At 35.8% G+C, this 21,534-nt stretch overlaps 1 protein-coding gene across 1 annotated transcript in view; it reads right to left on the reverse strand.

Moving 5' to 3' along the window:
• The window catches only part of ccdc141 (coiled-coil domain containing 141), a 29,317-nt gene extending 8,528 nt beyond the window's left edge, over positions 1–20,789 (reverse strand). The window contains exons 1-20 of the mRNA XM_084122520.1: positions 20,383–20,789; positions 18,321–18,443; positions 16,600–16,791; positions 14,893–15,001; positions 14,333–14,586; positions 13,142–13,261; positions 11,341–11,535; positions 9,799–9,971; positions 9,519–9,660; positions 8,711–8,830; positions 8,373–8,564; positions 8,096–8,275; positions 7,779–7,958; positions 7,459–7,584; positions 7,186–7,374; positions 6,386–6,547; positions 6,008–6,157; positions 971–1,111; positions 598–795; positions 110–293 (exon numbers count right to left, since the gene is read on the reverse strand). Of these exons, the coding sequence (XP_083978646.1) occupies positions 110–293; positions 598–795; positions 971–1,111; positions 6,008–6,157; positions 6,386–6,547; positions 7,186–7,374; positions 7,459–7,584; positions 7,779–7,958; positions 8,096–8,275; positions 8,373–8,564; positions 8,711–8,830; positions 9,519–9,660; positions 9,799–9,971; positions 11,341–11,535; positions 13,142–13,261; positions 14,333–14,586; positions 14,893–15,001; positions 16,600–16,791; positions 18,321–18,443; positions 20,383–20,493 (3,241 nt within the window). The 5' untranslated portion in view covers positions 20,494–20,789. The remainder of the gene's footprint in view (positions 1–109; positions 294–597; positions 796–970; positions 1,112–6,007; positions 6,158–6,385; positions 6,548–7,185; positions 7,375–7,458; positions 7,585–7,778; positions 7,959–8,095; positions 8,276–8,372; positions 8,565–8,710; positions 8,831–9,518; positions 9,661–9,798; positions 9,972–11,340; positions 11,536–13,141; positions 13,262–14,332; positions 14,587–14,892; positions 15,002–16,599; positions 16,792–18,320; positions 18,444–20,382) is intronic.
• Positions 20,790–21,534: the final 745 nt, after the last annotated feature.

Genomic DNA, 21,534 nt, shown 5'->3' on the forward strand with positions numbered 1-21,534 from the left:
TAAGAAGTAACATACATAAATGAGGGTTATATGCTCTATTCTATTCATTGGAATGATAAAGAATACATTCCTCCAAACAATATTTCAGAATGCATTCTCAGTTTCTCACCATGTAGCCGCACTGCCAGCTCTGTGATCTGGCTTATTCTCTCCTCTTGCTGTGGTATTGTGGGCCACACAAATTTTTCAAACTGTTTGTAGAGAGAGCTGACTGCTTCCTTAGTCTTACATTGGGAGGAATATTTACCCACACGGACAACTGTGGAACTTGCCTCGTCGCACCAGTACTGATACTGTGTTTAAAATGAAAGGTGAGAGGAGAGACTATTTTCAGAGACTATTTATAGACATTTACTGAGAGACTGCTTTGAAGGCAAACATAAGTTAAAGCAAAGCTGATTCTTTTTGTTTCTACTTAATTTAGCAGCATTAGTAATGGGAAGATCTAAGAGTAAACAGAAATGTAAAACTTTGAAAGAAATTTAAAATTCTATAAATTCCACACCAGGATTATAAATTGAACATGTAAAATTGCTGCTGAATTGTGATAGTAGCTCCTATTGGCTCATTATACTGTATGTTCCTGGTGCACCCCACCTCCTCTAAGGCTTGCTGGAGCTTGACATTCATATCCAGGTTCTGTTTGTACTCCTCCACTGCCCTGTCAAAGTCGCACACCTGTCTCTGCAGCTCATTTAAGGCATCCTCAATCTCTCTGAGGCTGTTGCCAATTAAATGCCTCTCACTGCTGCTGGAGACTTTCAGAGTGAAGGCTTGCAGCTTCTTCTTCAAAACCTACAAAAGGGAGAGATTTGAATGTTACATTTTATAAATATAAGACTCTCAAAGCATTAAAAAAAAGAAATCTCCTTTAGGTATATGTCTGTATAATTGTGTCACTGCTGAGCAAATATTCTGAAGAAAACATTAATAAAATGAGTGCAAGTAGATTAAAAGAGGGCTTCCTTACCTGCAGCTTTTCAATGTAAATCTCAATTTGCTGGAGCTGATTTTTCACCACCTTTATGTTTCTCGACTTCTCGTTTTTCTTCATGTAGTTGAATTTCAAATTGTTGAATTTCTTTTTGAGATCTTTAAAGGACTCTCTCAGCTAAAATAAAAGATTCAGGAAAAACATGCAAGTAAGTGTCTAAAAAGTGCATAAAACACTCCACTAAAAGACAGCTAAGGGTGAATGAAGAAATAGTATGTCCACAAGTTAAGAAATTTTAAAGAATTTTAATATAATTAACTGCATGTATTTTAGGGTTAGGGGTTAAGATTAGGTTTATAGTTAATACTACAGTAACTACATGTAACATGTAACAAGAACACTAAAATAAAGTGTTACCAAAAACACACAAGGAGAAATTTGGGGTAATATAATATAAGTATTATATATATAATACGGTGCCTCCACGGCCTGATTATATTGTCGGCTTTATTTGCTTCTTATTTATTAAATCCAGGCAATTTGTTGATGAAACACCGATTAAAATGAAGATACAATTCATACAAAACGAAATTTACTTTAAAGAAAGGCTTTCTACAATACAAAACTTAATGAAGTGGTCAAAATCATGTCTGACCCACTCAATATGTCTCCCGATATATATTGCGCATCTTATGATCCTATCTTACTCATGCTGTTCACTTTTCATATAATCAACATAGATGAAATTTTAAAAAACATTATATTATTTAAACATAAATATGAAACTAAATAGCCTACGTTTTCTTTAATGGCTACAGTAAAGTACAGAGAAACTTAATGTTGAAGCAGGATTTCAGCAAATGCAGTTTTAACGCTGAGCATGTGGGGGAGGGGTGCGATTTTCGAGTAATAATCGAATAATTCCCAGCGATCATCGAATATTATTTTTGCTTGAAATGCCCATCCCTAATAAAGTCAGACTTGTGTGATATACAGTCGCATTTGTGTGTATAACAGAATTGTGAGATAAACTCGCAATTGTGTGAAAAAATGTCAGAATTGTGAGATAAAAAGTCGCAATTATCTTTTTTTATTTTTTTATTCCGTGGTGGAAACAAGCTTCCATATGCTTCTGATTGCTGATTGCTTTTAGAAGGAAAAGCTGTCCATAAATGCTGGTCTAGGATCAGTTTTCTCCGTAATAAAGAATATTGGTAATCCTCTCGTTATAATAAGCAGTAAGACATTTATTGTGCATCAGCTTCACTGATAATAATGGAACTTTGTGAAATCGCAATTAAATTGTATAACCGCTTTTTAATTGGGCTATAATAAAATGAGCTTTCTAATAAATAAAAATTTCTGCCATGCCAAATCCATATGGTAAATGTTTTTAAAGAGGAATCCATATCCTCATGGCGTTGGTTCACCCTCTGCCTATTAGAAATGTAAATTTTTTTTATTTTAAATGTAACTTTGTGTTCTGGTGTTGTTTTAATATAGAACTTGGTCTATTTGTGTTTTATTAAATGCAGGATGTTATTGTTTTGAGAATCCAGTGTCCCCCACCCCCCACCCCCCATTCTATATGTTCTGGCAACGGCCCTGATATATATGGAACAACAAACATATACAACATGAATCATTTTCATTTTAGGTTGAACTATCCCTTTGAAACCCCTCTCTAAAACCACAATATCCGCCAATATAACAATATATCGCTTAACATGCTGATTATGAAACGTGTAACCAAATATAAGATTAGTTGTACATGTATGTGGGGAGGATCTCTAGCAGAGTGCAGTTCGGTGAGTCCAGGGGGATTATTTTAGAGGGATTAATTGTCAGACAGGTGGATGATTTATAATGCAGATCCATTTCTGTCCAGCCTGATGAGCTTTTGCAATGGTGTCCTGTCTCCAAATGACAGGCTCAAGTGTCGCCCAAAGACAGCTGCAGCCCAGCTTAGAGCCTGTTAAAGAAGCCTCATAATTGTCTTACTGGATTTTTCCAACAGGGGGCTGTAGAGGAAATTTCTGCTGCAGCCCAAACAGAGGGAGATGCGTGGAAGAAAGTTCAGTTTAACCACATTAATGGTTCCCATCTAAACAACTTACTCAAACTGTGCTCAGTAAACATTTATGGTGGCACTGTTTTTTCATGGCCTTCTGATCTGTAAAACCAAACTGGTGAATATCACAGCATAATAAAGATGTAAGTCATTGATGGCCATCTTGAGTGCAATTAGATCCACTACTTAACAGGACAGTAAGAAATGTTACTTCTAATTCAACTCTAAAATATAAAGGAGTCAGCACGACTACAATGAAATATCCTTTCAGTAACATATGAAAGCTTCTGTAAGCAGTACACTGGACTTGTGAACTCACAGTAAGAGAAATAGAGTCACTCCTCCTTGCAGATGAACAGCAGCAACTGTCCAAGCTAAAATATCAGCTTGTTTACTCATGCATAATATTTATGACTGGATGGTGGATCGATGGGTTTGACTGATGTGACAACAATATGGTGACTCACATGGACATTGAATACTATGTTGAGTCATGCCTTATTCTTGATATGAATAAGTGGTGATTTACAGTTTAATTAAAAATGTATTATTCTCTCCATTTTTGCTTTCGATCACATACTATACACTATTGTTCAAAAGTTTGGGGACATTTTTTTTCTCAGCGAGGATGCATTAAATTGTTCAAAAGTGACAGTAAAGACTTTAAACATTGTTACAACAAAACAACAACAAAAAAACTATTTCAAATAAATGCTGTTCTTTTGAAATTTCTATTCATAAAATAATCCTGATCATGGTTTCCACAAAAATATAATATTGTTTTCAACATTGATAATAATAAGAAATGTTTCTTGAGCACAAAATCAGCTTATCAGAATGATTTCTAAAGGACACTGAAGACTGGAGTAATGATGCTGAAAATTCAGCTTTGCATCACAGAAACAAACTACATTTTAAAGTATATTAAAATAGAAAACAGTTATTTTAAATGGTAATCATGTTTCACAATAGTACTGTTTTTACTGTATTTGATCAAATAAATGCAGCCAGAGACTTCTTTCAAAAACATAAACAAATCTTATCCACCCCATTCTTTTGAACAGTACTGTACGGAACCCTTATATGTTTTCATTTCATAAAAAAGTTTTCATAGTCTATGCACCAATCCAAATCCCACTGTTTAGACAGTGATTTGAAGTGAAGACTCCCTACATTTTAAAGCCACACTAGAGATGTTCACATAAATCCAGAACATATACGGACTCTATAAAGTACAGCTACTTTTAGAAATGTCTTTGCTCTATTTACAGTCTTGCAGCAGTCATACATTGAAATAGCATGACATCACCTGGCATGGTTAACTTGGATATGTTTAAGAAGCTTTGAATTTTGACTTCTACTCAGGAGTAAGATATAGACACAAGGGTTCTGGAATGCTGATTTACTAATAGAGACCCATGATTTGAATTGGTTCAGTGCAACCCATGTCTTTGCGTGAAATCTCCTTGTGAAAATATAAAATAGTTTATCTTCAGAACGTGACAGTGCATTAAACAGTTCACAAAACCTTCCAATATGTCACAGGTCTAAACCAGTGGTTCTCAACCTTTTTTGACTCCAAATAAAATTAATAAAATGTATAAAACGGCCATGGATTTATAAGGTTTTATTAATTTAAATGAAAGTATAGAAATCACAGTTTTATAATTATTCAAAGAAAACTTAAAAAATAATTTAAAAAAATAAAATGTTTTAGAAATATATTGAATTTCAAGCTTATTTCAATGCTTGTTTTGTCTTTATTTTACATCATCTTGATACATCTATAAAAGTTTGCTGAGGCCCCCTAATGGACCCCAGACCCCTAGTTTAGAATCACTGGTCTATATGCCTGTGCTTATTCATTTAGAGAGGAAAAAACTGAAATTGTTCTCCTCTAGAGGGAGACAGAGAATATAATATTATCACAACAGTAACAAATGTTTGTATGAAGACATTCTAAAATGTTTGAAATTATTTATGTTGCCTCTCACCAATCTCTAAAATTAAACTATTGTTAACATTTTTTGCAGTCCATGTGGCAGCTTAAAAAAAGAAAAAGAAAGATAAGTGAATATGTCTGTGTTCCTCTTACACATAAACCAATTTGTGCTGTAATCAAAAATCATAAAGGACATCATGAAACTGAGTCGTGATAGGAAAGTGCCCTGGGAGGCTTGCAGTGTAATCTTGGGGATTGACTGTTGGTTTTGTGGTTGGGGGGCATTAAGTATGTGATAAGGGTGGAATCCTTCCTGCTATCTGAAGTGATGAGAGACAAATGGCAGGATCCCTCAGTCAACAGAGGGAAAGACAAACCCTGCAGTTCACAGGCTAAATTTAACAAGCTATAAATAATTCAGGGAGAGTGACAATGAGAGTTAGCCAACACATGTGTTGCTGAGCCCAGGATCTATGGGCTGGGACATTAACACATCTTTAAGGAAAATGACAGACAGTAAGGGCTGGACCAAAATCCTTCTTCATACAGTTAAAAGGGGATCATGAGGAATCAAAGCTTCAGTGATCTGAAAAAATTAAAACATACTAACTTCCAGAACCCAACATTTCTTCCCCAGTGAAAAAAGGTCATTTGTTGAAACTTAAGCTGCTAAAATTGGCTTGTTCTGTACTTTCCAACGTGCTTTGCACAATACAATGCAGGCTTTGCTAAGAAGCTGTGAAGGAGGGGACCATTAACAACTATATTGGACCCAACAGTCTTGTTTCACATGCATAAGGGTCGTTTTCACTGGAGTCTTAATAGCACAGCAGTCTCTAACGTCTCTTTGAGTTAAGTTATGATTGCTTTGGGCACAAAAATATAAGTGGACCTCATGGGGAAAAAAACAGACAAGTGCAAATAAACACTTATATTATATTATCTTTCTTCCTGTGTTCTTCCTGATCTGCGCCTCTGATTAGATTAGTAGGTCAGAGATCACTACAGATTAGTAAATGACCTAAACCCTGACCAACTGACACACACATACAATACTCACCTCACTGATTTCTTCCTTATGAAGGCAGAAGTGGACGTTGCTTATCAAACTCTCTTCACACTTATTAGCCTCAGCGATCCAGTCAGTGCTTCCTCTCTCCAACTTTACCAGTTTCTCATGTAACTGCTGCACTGACAACACCAGCACATGCTTGGAGCATAAAGAAGGGGGAAAAGGATGGTCATTTCTGGCAGTTTCTATCAAATCAATGAGTATTGTTAATGCATCGCAAAGAAATAATCAACAGCATGGTTCCACATGTTCTGTTGACATTATGTAAATTATGTAACAATTCAGATTCAGGTAAGGAAATCCAAATAATGCATGGATTTTTTGAAGATACTGAGGGCATGAGATATTGTTAATCAATCAACGCACCGACTGCTGCACAGTGCTGGTGAGGTCTGCACCCAGCGAGAGGGCCAGCTTATACAGATGGCGGATGTGACTCTGCCTCTCTTGGTGCTGAGTCAACTGAGTCCTGGCCTGACTGGTGTCACTAAACACCATCACTGGTTCTGTGTGTAAGACGGTATCCAACTAAAATAAAATAAAGTAAAAACAATTAATTATGCTTAGGCTCCAAATTTCAGCATCTAATGTAATGTAATATAATTATTATTGCAACTAGTAGTTCTACTATTGGTTAACCAAAATTTATATTTGTCTACAAAACTTAAAAACAAAAAATTTAATAAAAAATATTATTTTTAATGAGCTGGCCATGGTAGTTAAGGTAAAGAAAAACAGGCAACAAGTGTCCAGCATAGGGTAATAACATTCAGTACTTGTTCAGTACTGTTTAAAACAAATGCATCCAATTAGTGAATGATGATGATGATGATGATGATTATTATAATTATTACTACTACTACTATTATTAGTGTTTAGTCCAGTGGCTTAGTCACAATTTATAGTTGTCAGGATGTAACTTGTGGCGCTGGCTAAAAGAATGCGCAGCTTGGTTGGTGACTGAAGAAGATGCTTGTAAATTTTCTGCATCACTATTTAATTCTCATGCTTTTATTATTAATTACTCTAAAACTGTGAAAAAAACAATAATAAAGATTGAGAAGGTGTCCATCTATTAACAGTACATATCAATTCTGATTTTAAATCCATCACAATCTCTGATTTCTCTGATTCTATAAAGTGTTCTGACAGAAATGGGACTTTACCTCTTGATAAAGCTGGTGAAATTTACCGGCCATACTGAGAACGGTTTCATACTCCCTGATTTTATCTCTGATATGCTGATGTAGCTGCAGAAGCTCAGAAACTTTCTCGTTCTTCTCTTTCACTGGTATCCCCTTTAAGCCGAGCAGCTCGGATGTTTTAACCAGGAATTCCACCTCTGCATTCAGTTGCTATGAAGGTTTTAAAATTTAGGTTAGTTGTAAAGTTGCTAAAACAAATCATAAACACTGATGAGAAAGCAAAAAGTCTCTCACCAGGAATTCTGGCTTTACAGAGTTGAATTTCTCCTGTAGTTTATACACAGACTGAGGATCACCCCCCAAATCAACCTTTGATGCTGGAGCAAAAATCTCCTCCAATGCCCTTAAATCATGAAGAACCTGCAGGCAATTAGCGAAGAATTTAGGGCATTGAACAAAGATGGTCTATTAATAATGTTTTGTTGTAAAAAACAACAACAACAAAAACATTTGCAGTCTCTTTAAATGCTCTAATAATTGAAAATAATATGGATGGGCCAACATTTCACAAATTGCCATATTCTGATGTATTTCCAAGTGAAATCCCAAGTTACCTTTTTAAGTTGATCTTTACATTTTTTCCATTGCTTCTTCACAGATTTTATCTGACTGTAATGAAGTTGCCAGGATGTCCACAAGTCTGCTAGTTCAGATTTCTTCCTGGTCAGCGTCTCCATATATTTTTCTACAACATGCCCTGCTGCTTTAACGTTTAGATTCAGGTTGCCACTGATCTGCAAAATAAATAAATAAATACATACACACAAAATATTTATTTATTGTTTGTTTTAAACCCCCGAGACACTGCCATAGATTTGTAAAGACCACTTATTGTTAAGCTTGTGATAAAATGCTCTACAGCGTTTCATACCATGTTAGATGAGTTAATAAAGTTGTTGCCTAGATCCTGCATGGTGAAAAACCTCTGCAGCAATGACTGCCACTTAGCATCCAACATTTCCTTCATGGATGCACCTGCTCCTTCATTTTCCTCCTCTTCCTCTGGCTTGTTCTTGTAGCATTCCTGAAGAGTCCTTATCTGCTCCTCAACCTGTGCCACCACAGAAAATATCATCATTGGACTATTGGCCTTAGTCTAACTGGGTACTTCATTACAATAAATATATGTCATAAATATATAACCATACCTCATCTGCACAGCGCAGAAAGTCCACATAGGGCCTGAGGCTCTCCACGCGTGATGATATGTTCCTTACCAATGTTTTCACCTCCTCTGCCAGAAGTGAAGCTTTGTTCGAAAACTCGACTGTCTCTGAGGATTCCAGTCCCTTTAGTTCTTTTATAAAACTAGTTATAGCCTCTGATTCTCTCATAGCATCCTGCAGGACAAAAAACACCACGTTTTACAATGAGTAGATCTTCATAGCACTTTTACAAACTTTTTAGGAGTTGTATAAAATAACACAATTCACTTTGAACTTTCCATATCATATTGTACTCTCAGTGAAGGCGAGTATAAAGACACCTGAGACTGTGAGAGTAGCTCAACATGCTTGTTAAGGGTGTCCTCAGCCTCAGTTAGAGATGAACCAGGCTCTGTTCTGGCAGACAGGACACTGTTGCTGCTCTTAATCCAAGCAGAGACCTGTAGAGATTCAGATCATTGAGGAAATATATACACTTTTCAGCAAGCTACTGTGAAATATTAAGCCACATTTATTGACATATAATAAACAATCTAATGATGCATTTAAAAAAAGAAAAGAGTTTAAGGGTGAATCTCAGGAAAACATGTCCAGGGTAAATAAATAAATAATACATTTTTGCATTTGTTTAGTTTAATCAGCATACAGGCAAGACAAAATATAACCATGATCTATAAATACTAGGGAGAATACAACAAAAAACAAAATACGTTTTGTTTTAAAATGATTATTATTATAAATAAATAGTATTCGTCCTTTCAGCATTAAGGCAACCGCAATGACAACAATGGTGTATCATTTTTTATTATTATTAGGTGGAGAAATGTGCCAATAAATGTACATATTTTGTGACATTAGATAAATAAATTTGATTTGTTTTTAATCAGCATAAATAGAAAGTCAAGCGTAAATAATAATTATATTTTTGCATTTGATTAGAAAGGCAACAGCAAATACAACCATAATGTATAAATACTTAATATAAATGATGCCTTTGAATTTTAAGTATTATTATTTATTACAATCATTTTAAAATAATGTATCAAAAAATGTAGTTTCACCCATAATTCTGTCTTATTAGAGGTGTCTTAAAACAGTGAAAAGAGAGACCATCTCGTTTTTCTATACCTTAGCCACCAATTCTTCGAATGAGGACACCAGCTGCTGCCTTTTGCCTGTTAACTCTCTGTGGGCATGACACTCATGGCTCAGAACCTCAATTCTCTCTTTGATGTATCCCAGCATCCTTTGTAGCCCTCCAACTTGGGCACTAACAAACAAACAAACACACACAGATGCCTGACATTGCACAGAACATCCCAATCCACGGAAAAACCTGGAGTCTGGATATCAACTGTGATAGGGTCTTTTTTTAACACACTGTAGCATCTGCTCTTTGTCTTCTCACCTTTGTGGGTCAAGCTTCTGAAGGAACAGCTGACCTCTCTGAAGAGGCTCGGTGGATGAGTCTTTTATACTGCGTGAAAACTCTTCATGTTTCCTAGCAAGCTCAGGTAATGACAGAGGTTGAGTCTTCAACTCCTTTATAGCAATCTCTATCGTGCCCAGCACCTCAAATGCCTGATGACAAAAAAATATACAATTTCATAAAACCTTTGTATTTAATACATAAATGTGGATCACTGAGTCTATGCTGACTAACTGGCCAGATTTCCATTTGTAAGTCAGGATACAATCTCTTGAAGTATATATTTAAACGATTTATACTTTACGAAATATTGCAGTACAAATGTCTCCATTATGGCCCTCAAAAGATTGATGTTATCACGCAGTCAATCAGTCATAATTAATTTGATTGAATTTGATTCTCACTAATTCTTCTGCTTCATCTTTTAAATTGTCCTTTCTAAAAAAGCCTTGCACTTATATACGTTTAGAAAGTCTTCCAGTTTTGTGGAACAGACCAGCCATTAGTCGGGTGGGTAATTACACAGAAAAGAGAGAGGCCACAAAGCATTTGACCACTGGATTCACAGAAATCATTCCACTTTTGAGGAGGGTTTTCTCAACATTGCATATCGAATCAACTCCTGACGAACACTAATCATTATTTGAATTGTCACATTTAACAATATATTGCAATGTCTTTGGAAGGCTTTTGTCTTTCAAACTGTTTTTTGTTATTATTTTAAAATTATTTATTTTAATTTGATTTATTTAATTATTTGCTTTTCATTAAACTCCCAAACCCCCTGCAGTTCCTTCACAAACCCTATCCTATTCAATTCAATGCAATAAACGAGTTTGGTCAAAAGTAATCTGAAAGTAAAAGTTTCTGTAATGGTGTAGTTGCTGTTTTGATTCTCCTGCGTATTCTTCCTGTTAATTATTAAAGACTTATTCTTTTTGGATTCATGCGTGTTTGACAACCTGTGACAATTACATCACCAACTTCAATTTTTGTCATGTAATGCAAGTAACATTAAATATATTATGCAATTTTAAATTTCCCTGATATTTCCAGGTTTTACACACTCTGCATTAATTAACTATATCAACTTGCATTTTATAAGCACACAACAAAATTCACCTTTAAGGTATCCATGTCATTTATGTTTTGTTAAAAAATGTGAAAGTTTCTTCAAGTAATGTTAATCACAGGCCTTAAAACTTTTATTCCTGAGGGAATCCACTGCAAATTAGCCTTCCAGGTTAGCCTACAATTTGATGTCATGACCAAACAGCTTGATATCAATGTATGTTCTCTTTATAATATCACTCTCTTTTATAATCCACACTCATATTATTACAATATACATCTCCACTAGGGGGTACTACCTCCAACAACAAAACACATAAGTCATTAGAGTGCTCTCAGAAGAAATACAGCCGCTGAAGTGTTTACCAAGAGTTAGAGCTCTGTCAGCTCAGTTATCCAAACCTCAACTTAGTCAAAGCATGTGAAGTGCTACTACACTACAGTGCATACTTTATTAGCACTGCTGTAAAAGGCATTGCTCTCCTGTAGATGAGCCAGACGATTCATCATGAGGCTCCAGAACTGCTCGTGTGTAGTTTTGAGGTTCTCACTCTTCTCTGACAAGCGCTGAAGTTGTGTGGACTCATTCGAGGAAAGCAGATCTGATGCCTGCTGTAGTAACCTCTCGACCAGCACACCCCAGTCCTGAAGGAAGATACAGTATGAAACACAAAGACAAACAGTATTATTTGTGCTAGTCCTGATATGAAGTACCTTTTAAACTGGAAAAGAATATGTGTGTGCTGTAATACTTGCAGCTATTTCTATATCAGATTCTAAGTAATGTGCTGTGGTCATGCTCAGACACTTTATTAATTATAACTTGATTATTTTACACAATGGCAAGTAGATTAACAGTTCAGAAATAGAGATCTAAAGTTACTGTAGCTGTGGCTCAGTGAGGGATTTAAATTACATGATGATGTCAATTTAATTTAGAAGTTATATAATACCATACACATTTCTTTTTTATTAAAAGTATTTATTTAATGTATACAATTATTATATATATATATATTTTTTTTTTACTGATGTCTGTGTTGTTTTCCCACCAAAATGTTGTCACATCCTGATGTCTGGCTTTTGCTAGTAAAATAGTTGTTTGAATGTGATCAAAAACAGGATAAGTCATTTTGTGGACAAAGACCTGTACACTAATTATAGATTTAATCAATTAAAACACAATGGCCTGGTTTCACAGACAGGGATTAGATTAAACCAGGATTAGGCCTTAGTTCAATTAGGACATTTAAAGGTGCACTAAGCGATGTCACACGTTTTTTAGGCTGAAACATTTTTTGTCACATACAGCAAACATCTCCTCACTATCCGCTAGCTGCCTGCCCCCTGAACACACTGTAAAAAAACGCAGTCTCTGTAGACAGCCCAGGCTCCACAAACGGCAGCAAAAACAAACTGGCCCAGCCTGGACCATGAAACATAACAAACAGTGTTCCAGCCAATAACAGCTGGAACACTGAATGATGTGGGGGTGGGGGGGTTATTGCACGTGCACATGAAGGGGGGGTGTGGGGAGTGGAGGAGAGAGCAGCATGAAGAGGTAAGTTAGCTAGAGGAGAGATGTCCTAGACAACGACTAACGTTAGAATTATATTCTCTTGAATTTTTTCAGGAAGCAGGGAAGGGAGGGGGAGGGGACGGGATGAGGAGGAGGGAGGGTCGAGCTAGTCTCCGTTTTGTTTGACAGTACTTCGAACGTCAACAAGTAGTGATGTCACCCAACATCGCTTAGAGCACCTTTAAGTAGCTTCTATAATAATGCCTTAGAGAAAACCAATTCTTATGTGCATCTTGAGACAAAACAATGGCACTGACATATTTTAAGATATGTCAGTGCAAGTTGCTTTCAGTTAAAACGGCTCAAATATGCATTTTAGTCTGAGACTAGACTTAAGCCTTGTCTGTGAAACTGGAGGAATGTGTTTTGTTTTGAAACATTTTGAAAAGAGAAATAAATAACACCTGAAATATTCATACTAAATTGTTTTTTAGCAGACAGCGCATAACACCTGAGACAGAGCAAACATGGCAATAAAATTAATTAAAATTCAATTATGACATTTACTCATTATATTGTGAGAAAGAAATACTGTATGTTTCCCATTTTGAACCCCACTAGGTTTAATATTTTATCCAATATATTAAGATATATGTGATTTATTTTACATTTATTTTATTTTACTGTGAAGTTAAACTGAAGCTACATGTTTATTAAAAATTGATCTCTTACCTTGGCTTTCTGTTCAAACTCTTTGCAGTCATGTAGTAAGTCCTCATTTTCTGACAGAGATGAACCCAGCTGGCTTTTTTCCAAGAGCAAAGTAGTCTTTTCCTTAAACCATTGTGTTACCTGTTTAAAAGTACACATTACAGTTTTAAGATGCAACAGTGTGAGAAGTGTGAGACCTGAAGTATAATTGTGTAGTAAAATTTAATCAAAATTAAATTACAAATGATCAGCATAAAAAAATAGATTAAAGTACTTTATATATTTTATTTTTTGCTGTCTTTAATGACAGCAGTACATATCTGACATACATAAAACCTGATGATCATGTTTTCCATGCAAGATTAGTGTAGGTATGTTCTAAAGAGCTCCAATGGAAGCAAAAACATCTGACTGTCAGTTTTTTTCCTTTAATTGTTTTTTTTTTTTTTGATAATCTTAAATATTATTTGATTCACAGTTTTTTAATTCAGCAGTATACATTTATTATTATTTTAAATTGAACATTGTGATTCAAAACATTAGTGAAAGCAGTAAGAGCATTTCCACTGGGATCATATCAAACACAAGAATGTGCCCTGTCCCCTCTCAGCATGTTAAGTATGCTGGACAGTTATTTTAGTTCAACATTTTTAAAAGGCAGCCGGTCATCAGCATGTTTTTGCAGAGTGCCTTTGAGCTTGAGTAACCTTTACTATGTGAGGGTTTGTACAAACTAAAGTGAACACAACAAAAAGGCACTATCATGAAAATGATGACTTTCACGTTAGCTATATTCATCATTTCATATTTTATTACCAAGCTATTCATTACACAATGGCAGGAATGTCAGGATTGTGGCTAGTTTCTGCAGAACCCTTTATGCAGCACAGCCAGACATTTACTGTTTTCATTTTATTCTGATGTCATGTGGTAGATATCTTAAAGGAGCAATCAGTAAATTTTAATGTTGCACTAGCCAGTATTGTCTTGGACCTGGCGGTGTAGCTGTAGCATCCAGAAAACTAAACAAAACAAAAAAAAAAATTCCAAGCCGAACACTTAAAAATAGTGCCTCTTACACTCTTCTGTCGCAAGTCCAGGTGCAGCTGATGTCATATCTTCTTTTACAGATTTTTTTTTTACTTAACTTGAGACACAATATATCCAGTTTCTATACTAAAAATGACTTTTTCTTCTGGCTGAGTGGCTTACCTCCTGTTCCTGTCGCTCCCATTGGCAAATGCGGTGGATTGTTTCCAGCTCATGCTGCTGATGTCTCATGCAAATGTCCACTTGCCTGCGTCTGTCCTGCAGAATCTCCATTAGACCTTCAACCTTTCCATAGCTGCTTCTGGCTCCATGAGAAGCTCTGTCATACTGCAGGGCCTTCTCGGACTGGAAGTCCTTCAAAAATTCCAGCAACTCACGACTCTTTTTCAACACCAGCATTGACTTCTCCAACATCCCTGAGGATAGAGCACAAGCTTTGGTGTGTTTGATCCTACAGTGTCTATGACAGATAACAATAAGCTCTATGCAGACTTATTTTGACGTTCATATGATGATGATCTCATTATAGTGTTTTTTACTGTCAATCTAACAAAGCTTCCACTACGGACTTTGTTCTTGCTGCTAGGGTGTTGGGTGCATCATTAGTCAGTTGCGTTGGTGTTCTGGTTGCTTTGGTGGCTGTGAGTTGCAAGGGTGTTCAGAATGGTGCCTATAGTTATTTAGTTTGAATGACAGACAAACCTTGGGAACAAAGCTCTTACCTCTTCTAATAGTGCCGTGTCTCTGAAGCAGTTCATTCATGTTGTCTGCAGTGGTCGACTTCTGGCCAACACTCTGAAAGTCCTCAGCTTCGTCTATCCTGATGGCAAACTATAATCAAAAAAGTTTTTAGGTAAGTTTTAGATAAGTTTAAGTCTCAACAAGGCTGCATTTATTTAATCGGAAATACAGTAAATAGTATTATGAAATATTGTTACAGTTTAACATAACTGTTTTAATATATTTTAAAATTGGATTTATTCCTTTAATTCCAAAGCTGAATTTTTAGTGTCACACGATCCTTCAAAAATCATTCTTATGTGTTAATTTGGTGCTCAAGAAATATTTCTTGTTATTGTCAATGTTGAAAATGATTGTACTGCTTAATATTTTTAGTGGAAACTGTAAAAAATAAAGTGAAAAATGTATGCATTGCATGCAACAAGAACTGTATGCAACAACAAAAGCAGTGTAGGCAAATTACTCATGAACTAGTTTTTTCTTAATGCGTCAGTCAAAAATGCTTGAGTCATTGGTTTGAATCAAACAACCATTTGTTTGATTAATATTATAGCCATTTCCAATTAAAATGAAAAAAAAGTTGTTACTGTGTTGAATGTTTTTATAGATTTTTGTAACTGACTGGTTGCTCACGACAACATGTAGTTCAGAATCAAATTCAGAACAGAGTTTTGTTGTAATAGATGGCATTTTCATAAATGCAAATATCAAAATGTTACCAAAATAATACTGTTTTGTTTTAATGAGTATTTTTAGTTTCAATGGAATCAATTTATTGGTAAGGAGATTACTTCAAAAGTTCCTACTAAAGCAATTGTAGATGGAATCACTATGGAACAAAAATAGTTAAATTCCTTTTGATTCTCATCTCTGAGAAAGAATGATATCTGAGATCTGGTATACGCCACATTTCTTTCAACATCTGCTCGGAAACAGGGTGTGTACTCTGCATGACCAGTTTCTGGTGAAAGACAGCTCCATCGCATCACAAAAATGATAGCAGCAACCTTCAACGGATGAATGCAGTCGACTATGTACGTCATCATAACGGTAATTTAGCAGGAAGCATGTGTGTTGAAATGTTAGCAGCAAAACAAATATTGTTCTGAAACATGTTCAACGTTTGTTTACGCTTTCGGCTTCTGTCAAAACAGCAGCATGTGACCTTGATGAGGAGTCATCTTTTATCTGGAATTTATAGCGGAAGCAGATTTCAAAGTACTGTGACTGACTTGCACAGAAGTGGCTGTTCACTATAGAAAACTGAAGAAATATACAACATTGCATGTTCAATATCAAATAGCACCATGGTTTCCAACTTTAAAGCTGTAAAAACAAATACTGTCATTGTTTTGAACAGTACACCGCGTACTGCACTCCCCGCGGAATGTTTAACCATCAGAGACCAAGCTTTTTTTCTGTAAATTGTTTTTTAAAAGCCGCTGGTTATGAAAATAATGATACTTACTTTATGTTTGGAAAATGTTACGAAAATATAACAATGGGCTTTTAAAGTTACAATATTTCACAGCTGTTATGCACAATGGCCCTCTAAAGGACACTTAAGGACACAGTTCTCTTTGCATTTTCTGCTTCAAAAAAACAAAACTGCATTTTCATGCAACTTTGCTACAGCGAGTCTCTGTGGGTTCAAGTATGTCAGCAGGTCCTATAAGCAACTACATTACCTCCAGAGCACACTCAAAGAAATGGCAAGCCAAGATCAGGAGGGATCTCCTCTTCTCCAGGTGTGTCACCAGTGTTTTCCAAGCCTCGCTGAGAGAGACAGCCATTGCCTCGTACACCAGACCCTCTCCTTCCTTCTGAGCTGCTGTTTTATCTGCCTCCTCCAGCAAAGCCCACACACCTCCTTCATTTTTCTGTTAGATTGAAATTCAATTATTAGAGTATTATTAAGTATATTAAGTGTTAAGTCTTTCTTTTATTTAAACTGTAAACAAGAAGCAGCTTCCATGCTGATTAGACACGTCTGGTGGGCAGATGCACATAAGCACATAATGAAATATTAATGTGCAATGCTGTTTTAACTGTGGTAGAGGATTTTTTTTTTTTTTTTTGATTAAAGGCTATACTCTTCGTTCTGGGTCTGTAGTTACTTTTGGTCAGATAGCAGCTCTGATGTTCACCAAAACAGTTTGGAGCGGTCTGACCATTTTTTCACTTTCAAATATAGCACAGAAATGCATATAATTGTATGTTCAAATAAATATTTTTAAGGCAGATCAAAGCAGCAAGGAACTCTCCTTGTAAGGTCTGAAAGCATCGCTTTGTGGCATATGACAGATGTAACGCCAGCCATTTGGATAGGGCAATATAAAAGTGTACAAAATGTCTTATGAAACTGTGCTAAGAATGTTAAACATCTGTTATTAATTTCTCTTCATTAAATCCTTGATTTTTACCCTGCAAATCACTTTATAATTCACCTTCAAAACATTCATCATGAATGGAATCATCCCACTGAAAAGAGCAGATTTATAACAATCATATTTCAAAGGCTATAATGAAACATTAAAGAACCTTGCAGTTAAACTGTGTGGTGGGTCTTTAATAGGCATTAAAGATCAGGAGCCTCCAACAACGGCAACATAAAACGCCAGTGGAAATGCCGTTAATCATCTCCTCATGGTTCTGTGAGGAAGATAGGGCACCGAAAGAACAGAAAACTATACAAATACTGTACATGCCAGCCAAAAGTTTGAACACACATACTATTTTTTACTTTTCAGAAAAATAATAAAGTCATCAACACTATAAAATAACACAACAGTAGTTTGGGAATCATCAAAACTGTACTATATTATAGCTTCTTTAAAGTTGATAAACCAACTTTTTGAAAGAAGTCTCTTATTCTCACTCAAGCTGCATTTATTTGATCAATAAATACAGTAAGGACACTTGTTGGCTGCTTACTTCACTATCTGGTCTAACTCATCCATACAGTAGTCGTAGTAATAATAATAATAATAATAATAATAATAATAAAAATTGTCTACAAAACAAATTTTGTCTGCATAAACCTTATGATAAAAATGGTTTTAAAGATCATGAGAAATATAAATTTAGTTAGGTCTATCTAAACTTTTGTCTGGTAGTCTACAAAATAAAACAATTGTGCTTTAAAGCCCAGCTGTAGTCAATCATTTTATCCCTTAAAAACAGGGTTGTTTGTGATGTCAGCGATTTCAAACCGCGTTTTTGAGTATTTGGTTCACTGCAGTTTTAAGGAGAAAATATTCAGCAATGGTGTAGAGTATAGACTTATACATTTCTACATGGTTTGTCTTAAAGCACATTAAAAACACCTCATAGACATATAAACAACATTAAAAACTTGATTTTCACCACAGAATTTTTTTTTATTTTGCGTTGGTACAGCTGAGATTACCTTAAGTTTGGCAAGAAGCTGCTCGTGTTCCTCTAGAAGCTTTTTGGTCTCATCTTGGTTGTTTCCAATCTCCAAGAGGTTGGGTTGCGCTTCAATCAGTTGTAGATGCACCAGCTCCCCACACTTTAAACACACACACGCACACAGAAGTGTTAATATTTGCTTGTGCTTCTGCACATGCACCTCTTGTATCCACGTGGCCCCAAGTGCATTTCACAGACTGTAAACAAGACTAGTCTTCCACTGGCCCCTGGCCAAAGCGCACTTCGATTTCAATGCCAAGCCCCCTCAGTGAATTCATCCGATTAATTGCTAGTCCCAATGCACACTTTGGCATGCAAATTGCACTGATCTTAAATTCACATCGCATTTTGCAAGTACGGGACAAGCCATTCTGAGAATGAATGAAATGTGAAGCTTCCACAGCTGCCACAGCCTGTCATGTTTGTTAAACAAAAGCAAAAAATACAGTTTAAGGTATGTGGTCTGATGGCTAATTATCAGCTCTGTATACATTAAAGTATCCCTATTATGCTATTTTAAACGTTCCTTGTTTTGGAGGTCTCCTACAATAGCTTTACATGCATCCAAGATCAAGAAACACTTCAATTTTCAAATAATAATATACATTGCAGCATCACCTCTTTTCTAACAGTGCCTGAAAAAGCTTGATAAAGGATTCAATCTCTCTAAACCCCTCCTCAACGAAAGCTTCAGGCAGCATACAGGGTCTATTGCAGGCTAAAACCAACATGCCATTAACAGCTTTGTGTATGAAGAACCAGCCATATAAACAAAGACAAAAGTGAATACTTCAACCTAAAAAGCCAATGATATCAAACCTCCCGCAACACTTGTGAAGGGAAGATTATCAGTGAATAGCAACTTAAATATACTGTTTCCCACACAAAGCTATCAAATGACGTCAGGAGATTTGGAAGAGAGCAAGCATTGTATGGACTACTTTTTGAGCTTTTTGGACCCTAACACACAAATTAACAGCATATCAATTACGAGAAGTAAAAATATTAATTTTGGGATGAACTATTCCTTTAAACAATAGCAGGGAGACTGTATTGTCCTTCTAACAAGCACACACTAGACAATAACAAGACAGGAGGGTGAACGGTCGCAGAGAATCATTATGAATAATTCATGCCATAAGTAGTTTGGACCATTACAGAGCTCTGTGTTTTTCTCACAGCTGTTTTTGTATTCCTATTAAGTCACTATGTCAGGCATTTTTTGGAAAAAAATTTGCAGTGCATGGAATTCTCTAACAAAAAAACAAAAGGTTGTATTGATATAGCCTGAGCCAAAAGTCTGTTGAATAGCCCAAGCGGTGTGCTCAGGACATCAATGGTGGGAGCAGTTTCCTTTCAGTGTTTGTAGAGCTTTTTAGATAAATCAATGAAGATCTCACGGTGAGTTCATATCACATGCAGCTACGCAGTAGTTTTAATTGAAAGATATTATTAAGAAAGGAATATTTCACCCCAAAATGTCAATTCAGTCCCCATCCACTTGCACTGTATAGAAAAGAGCAGCTAGGCAGTGTTGTTATTCTTAACAAAAACAACTAGTAAAAATTGTGGGGTTTTTTTGTTTGTTTTTTGGTAATCAAACATAAATAGAAATGTATTAATAACGAACTAACTGAAAAAAAGTGGAAGTATTAAAATAAAATAAAAAGACTTTTACAACAAAAATTATAATAGTATGTAAACAATATACTAAAATAACACTGCAGCATGGAAATTCTGCTGAATCTCTTATTTTGTCTTCCATAGATTCTACTGATTTAGAACAGTAATTTGAGTAAATAATGATTTAACTGTAATATTTGAAAGAGATACCCTATTAAGTCATTTCAAGACATACTGATACTACAGTACAAGTCAACCTTAAACACCAAAATTCTTTATTAATAACTGCACAATGATCATCTGAAAGAATTATAACTGTACCAGTAACAAACCAGTATCAGGTTAATAAGACACAAACATGTTTACACAACAAAAAGTCTTGGCATTGTAAAGTAAAATAGTTCAAATTAAAATACCTTGAGCACTGCTACAACAATCTGTGAGTCTCCAGCCTGTACGGCCACAGTGCTGATTGTGGTTGTGGAAGGCTGACCTCCAGCATCACCTTCACTGGGCATTGTGGACATTCTCCCCTCGAGTCCACACGTCCAAGAATCAGAAAGGTCAGAACAAAGCCCAGTACACACAGGTTCTTGCTGTAATCCAAATCTCCACAACGACCCCAGTGGACGGCTAAACCCAAACAGAGTAAAGTCTCTGAGGATTTTAAAGTGACACAGCCCACGTCCACATCAAAGATCCACTTGCCCTGCAGGTAATCTCTGCAACCCCTCAAAGGACTTTCACAATTGCTGGGCTCCTCCAGGCTCCACCAGGGCAACTGGCCTGACTGAACAGTGTGGTGCAAACAGCCGTCTATGTTAAAAATAGAAATATCCACTAAGTTTATCACACTGTGCGGATCATTTGACACACCCCCGTTTGGTTGCTTTAGTGCGTCTGTTGCTCTTTCTCCTCCCCTTGCATGTGTCTCACTTAGCCTTAAGTTTGTTTTTCATCACAATAGAACATATTGCAAACTATTACATACCAGAAGGAAAAAACTACAAATATTCTGCTTTAATTTACTCATCTCATGTAAAAAAAGTAGATCTATATTCCAAAACTAAAGTTGTCATTCACAAAAAATCTTGACGTATGCTCTATTACTTTATTGTCCTCGAAAGGCAATTTACAGCATACATACATGTACAGAAACGCAACACAACACACACACACACACACACAATAACACACATTTTATAATAATTCAGGTATAAGGGAATTCTTGTATTTATTTGATTTACACAAAGGGAGTTTAAATCTCCAGCCTGAGGGAAGCAATTGAATTAATGCACAATGCGTGGGTGACATCGGCAAGGACTAACTGGCCCATCCTAGTCACCGTTTGTTCATAAATTGTTCATAAATTTGTGCAATAGTCCTTAAGTCGGTCCCCACTATCTTGCTGCTGCACATTTTAACTATACTATTCAACTTACTCATATTCTTTACATTAAAATTACCATACTAACAAATAATAGAAAAACTTAAGACAGATTCAATAAAGCAGGTATAACACATTTTCATAAGAGAACATCAATATTAAAATGGCAAAGTTTCTTCAG

Source organism: Abramis brama (genome assembly GCF_963993115.1).
Source record: "Abramis brama genome assembly, chromosome: 8".
Lineage (NCBI taxonomy): Eukaryota > Metazoa > Chordata > Actinopteri > Cypriniformes > Leuciscidae > Abramis > Abramis brama.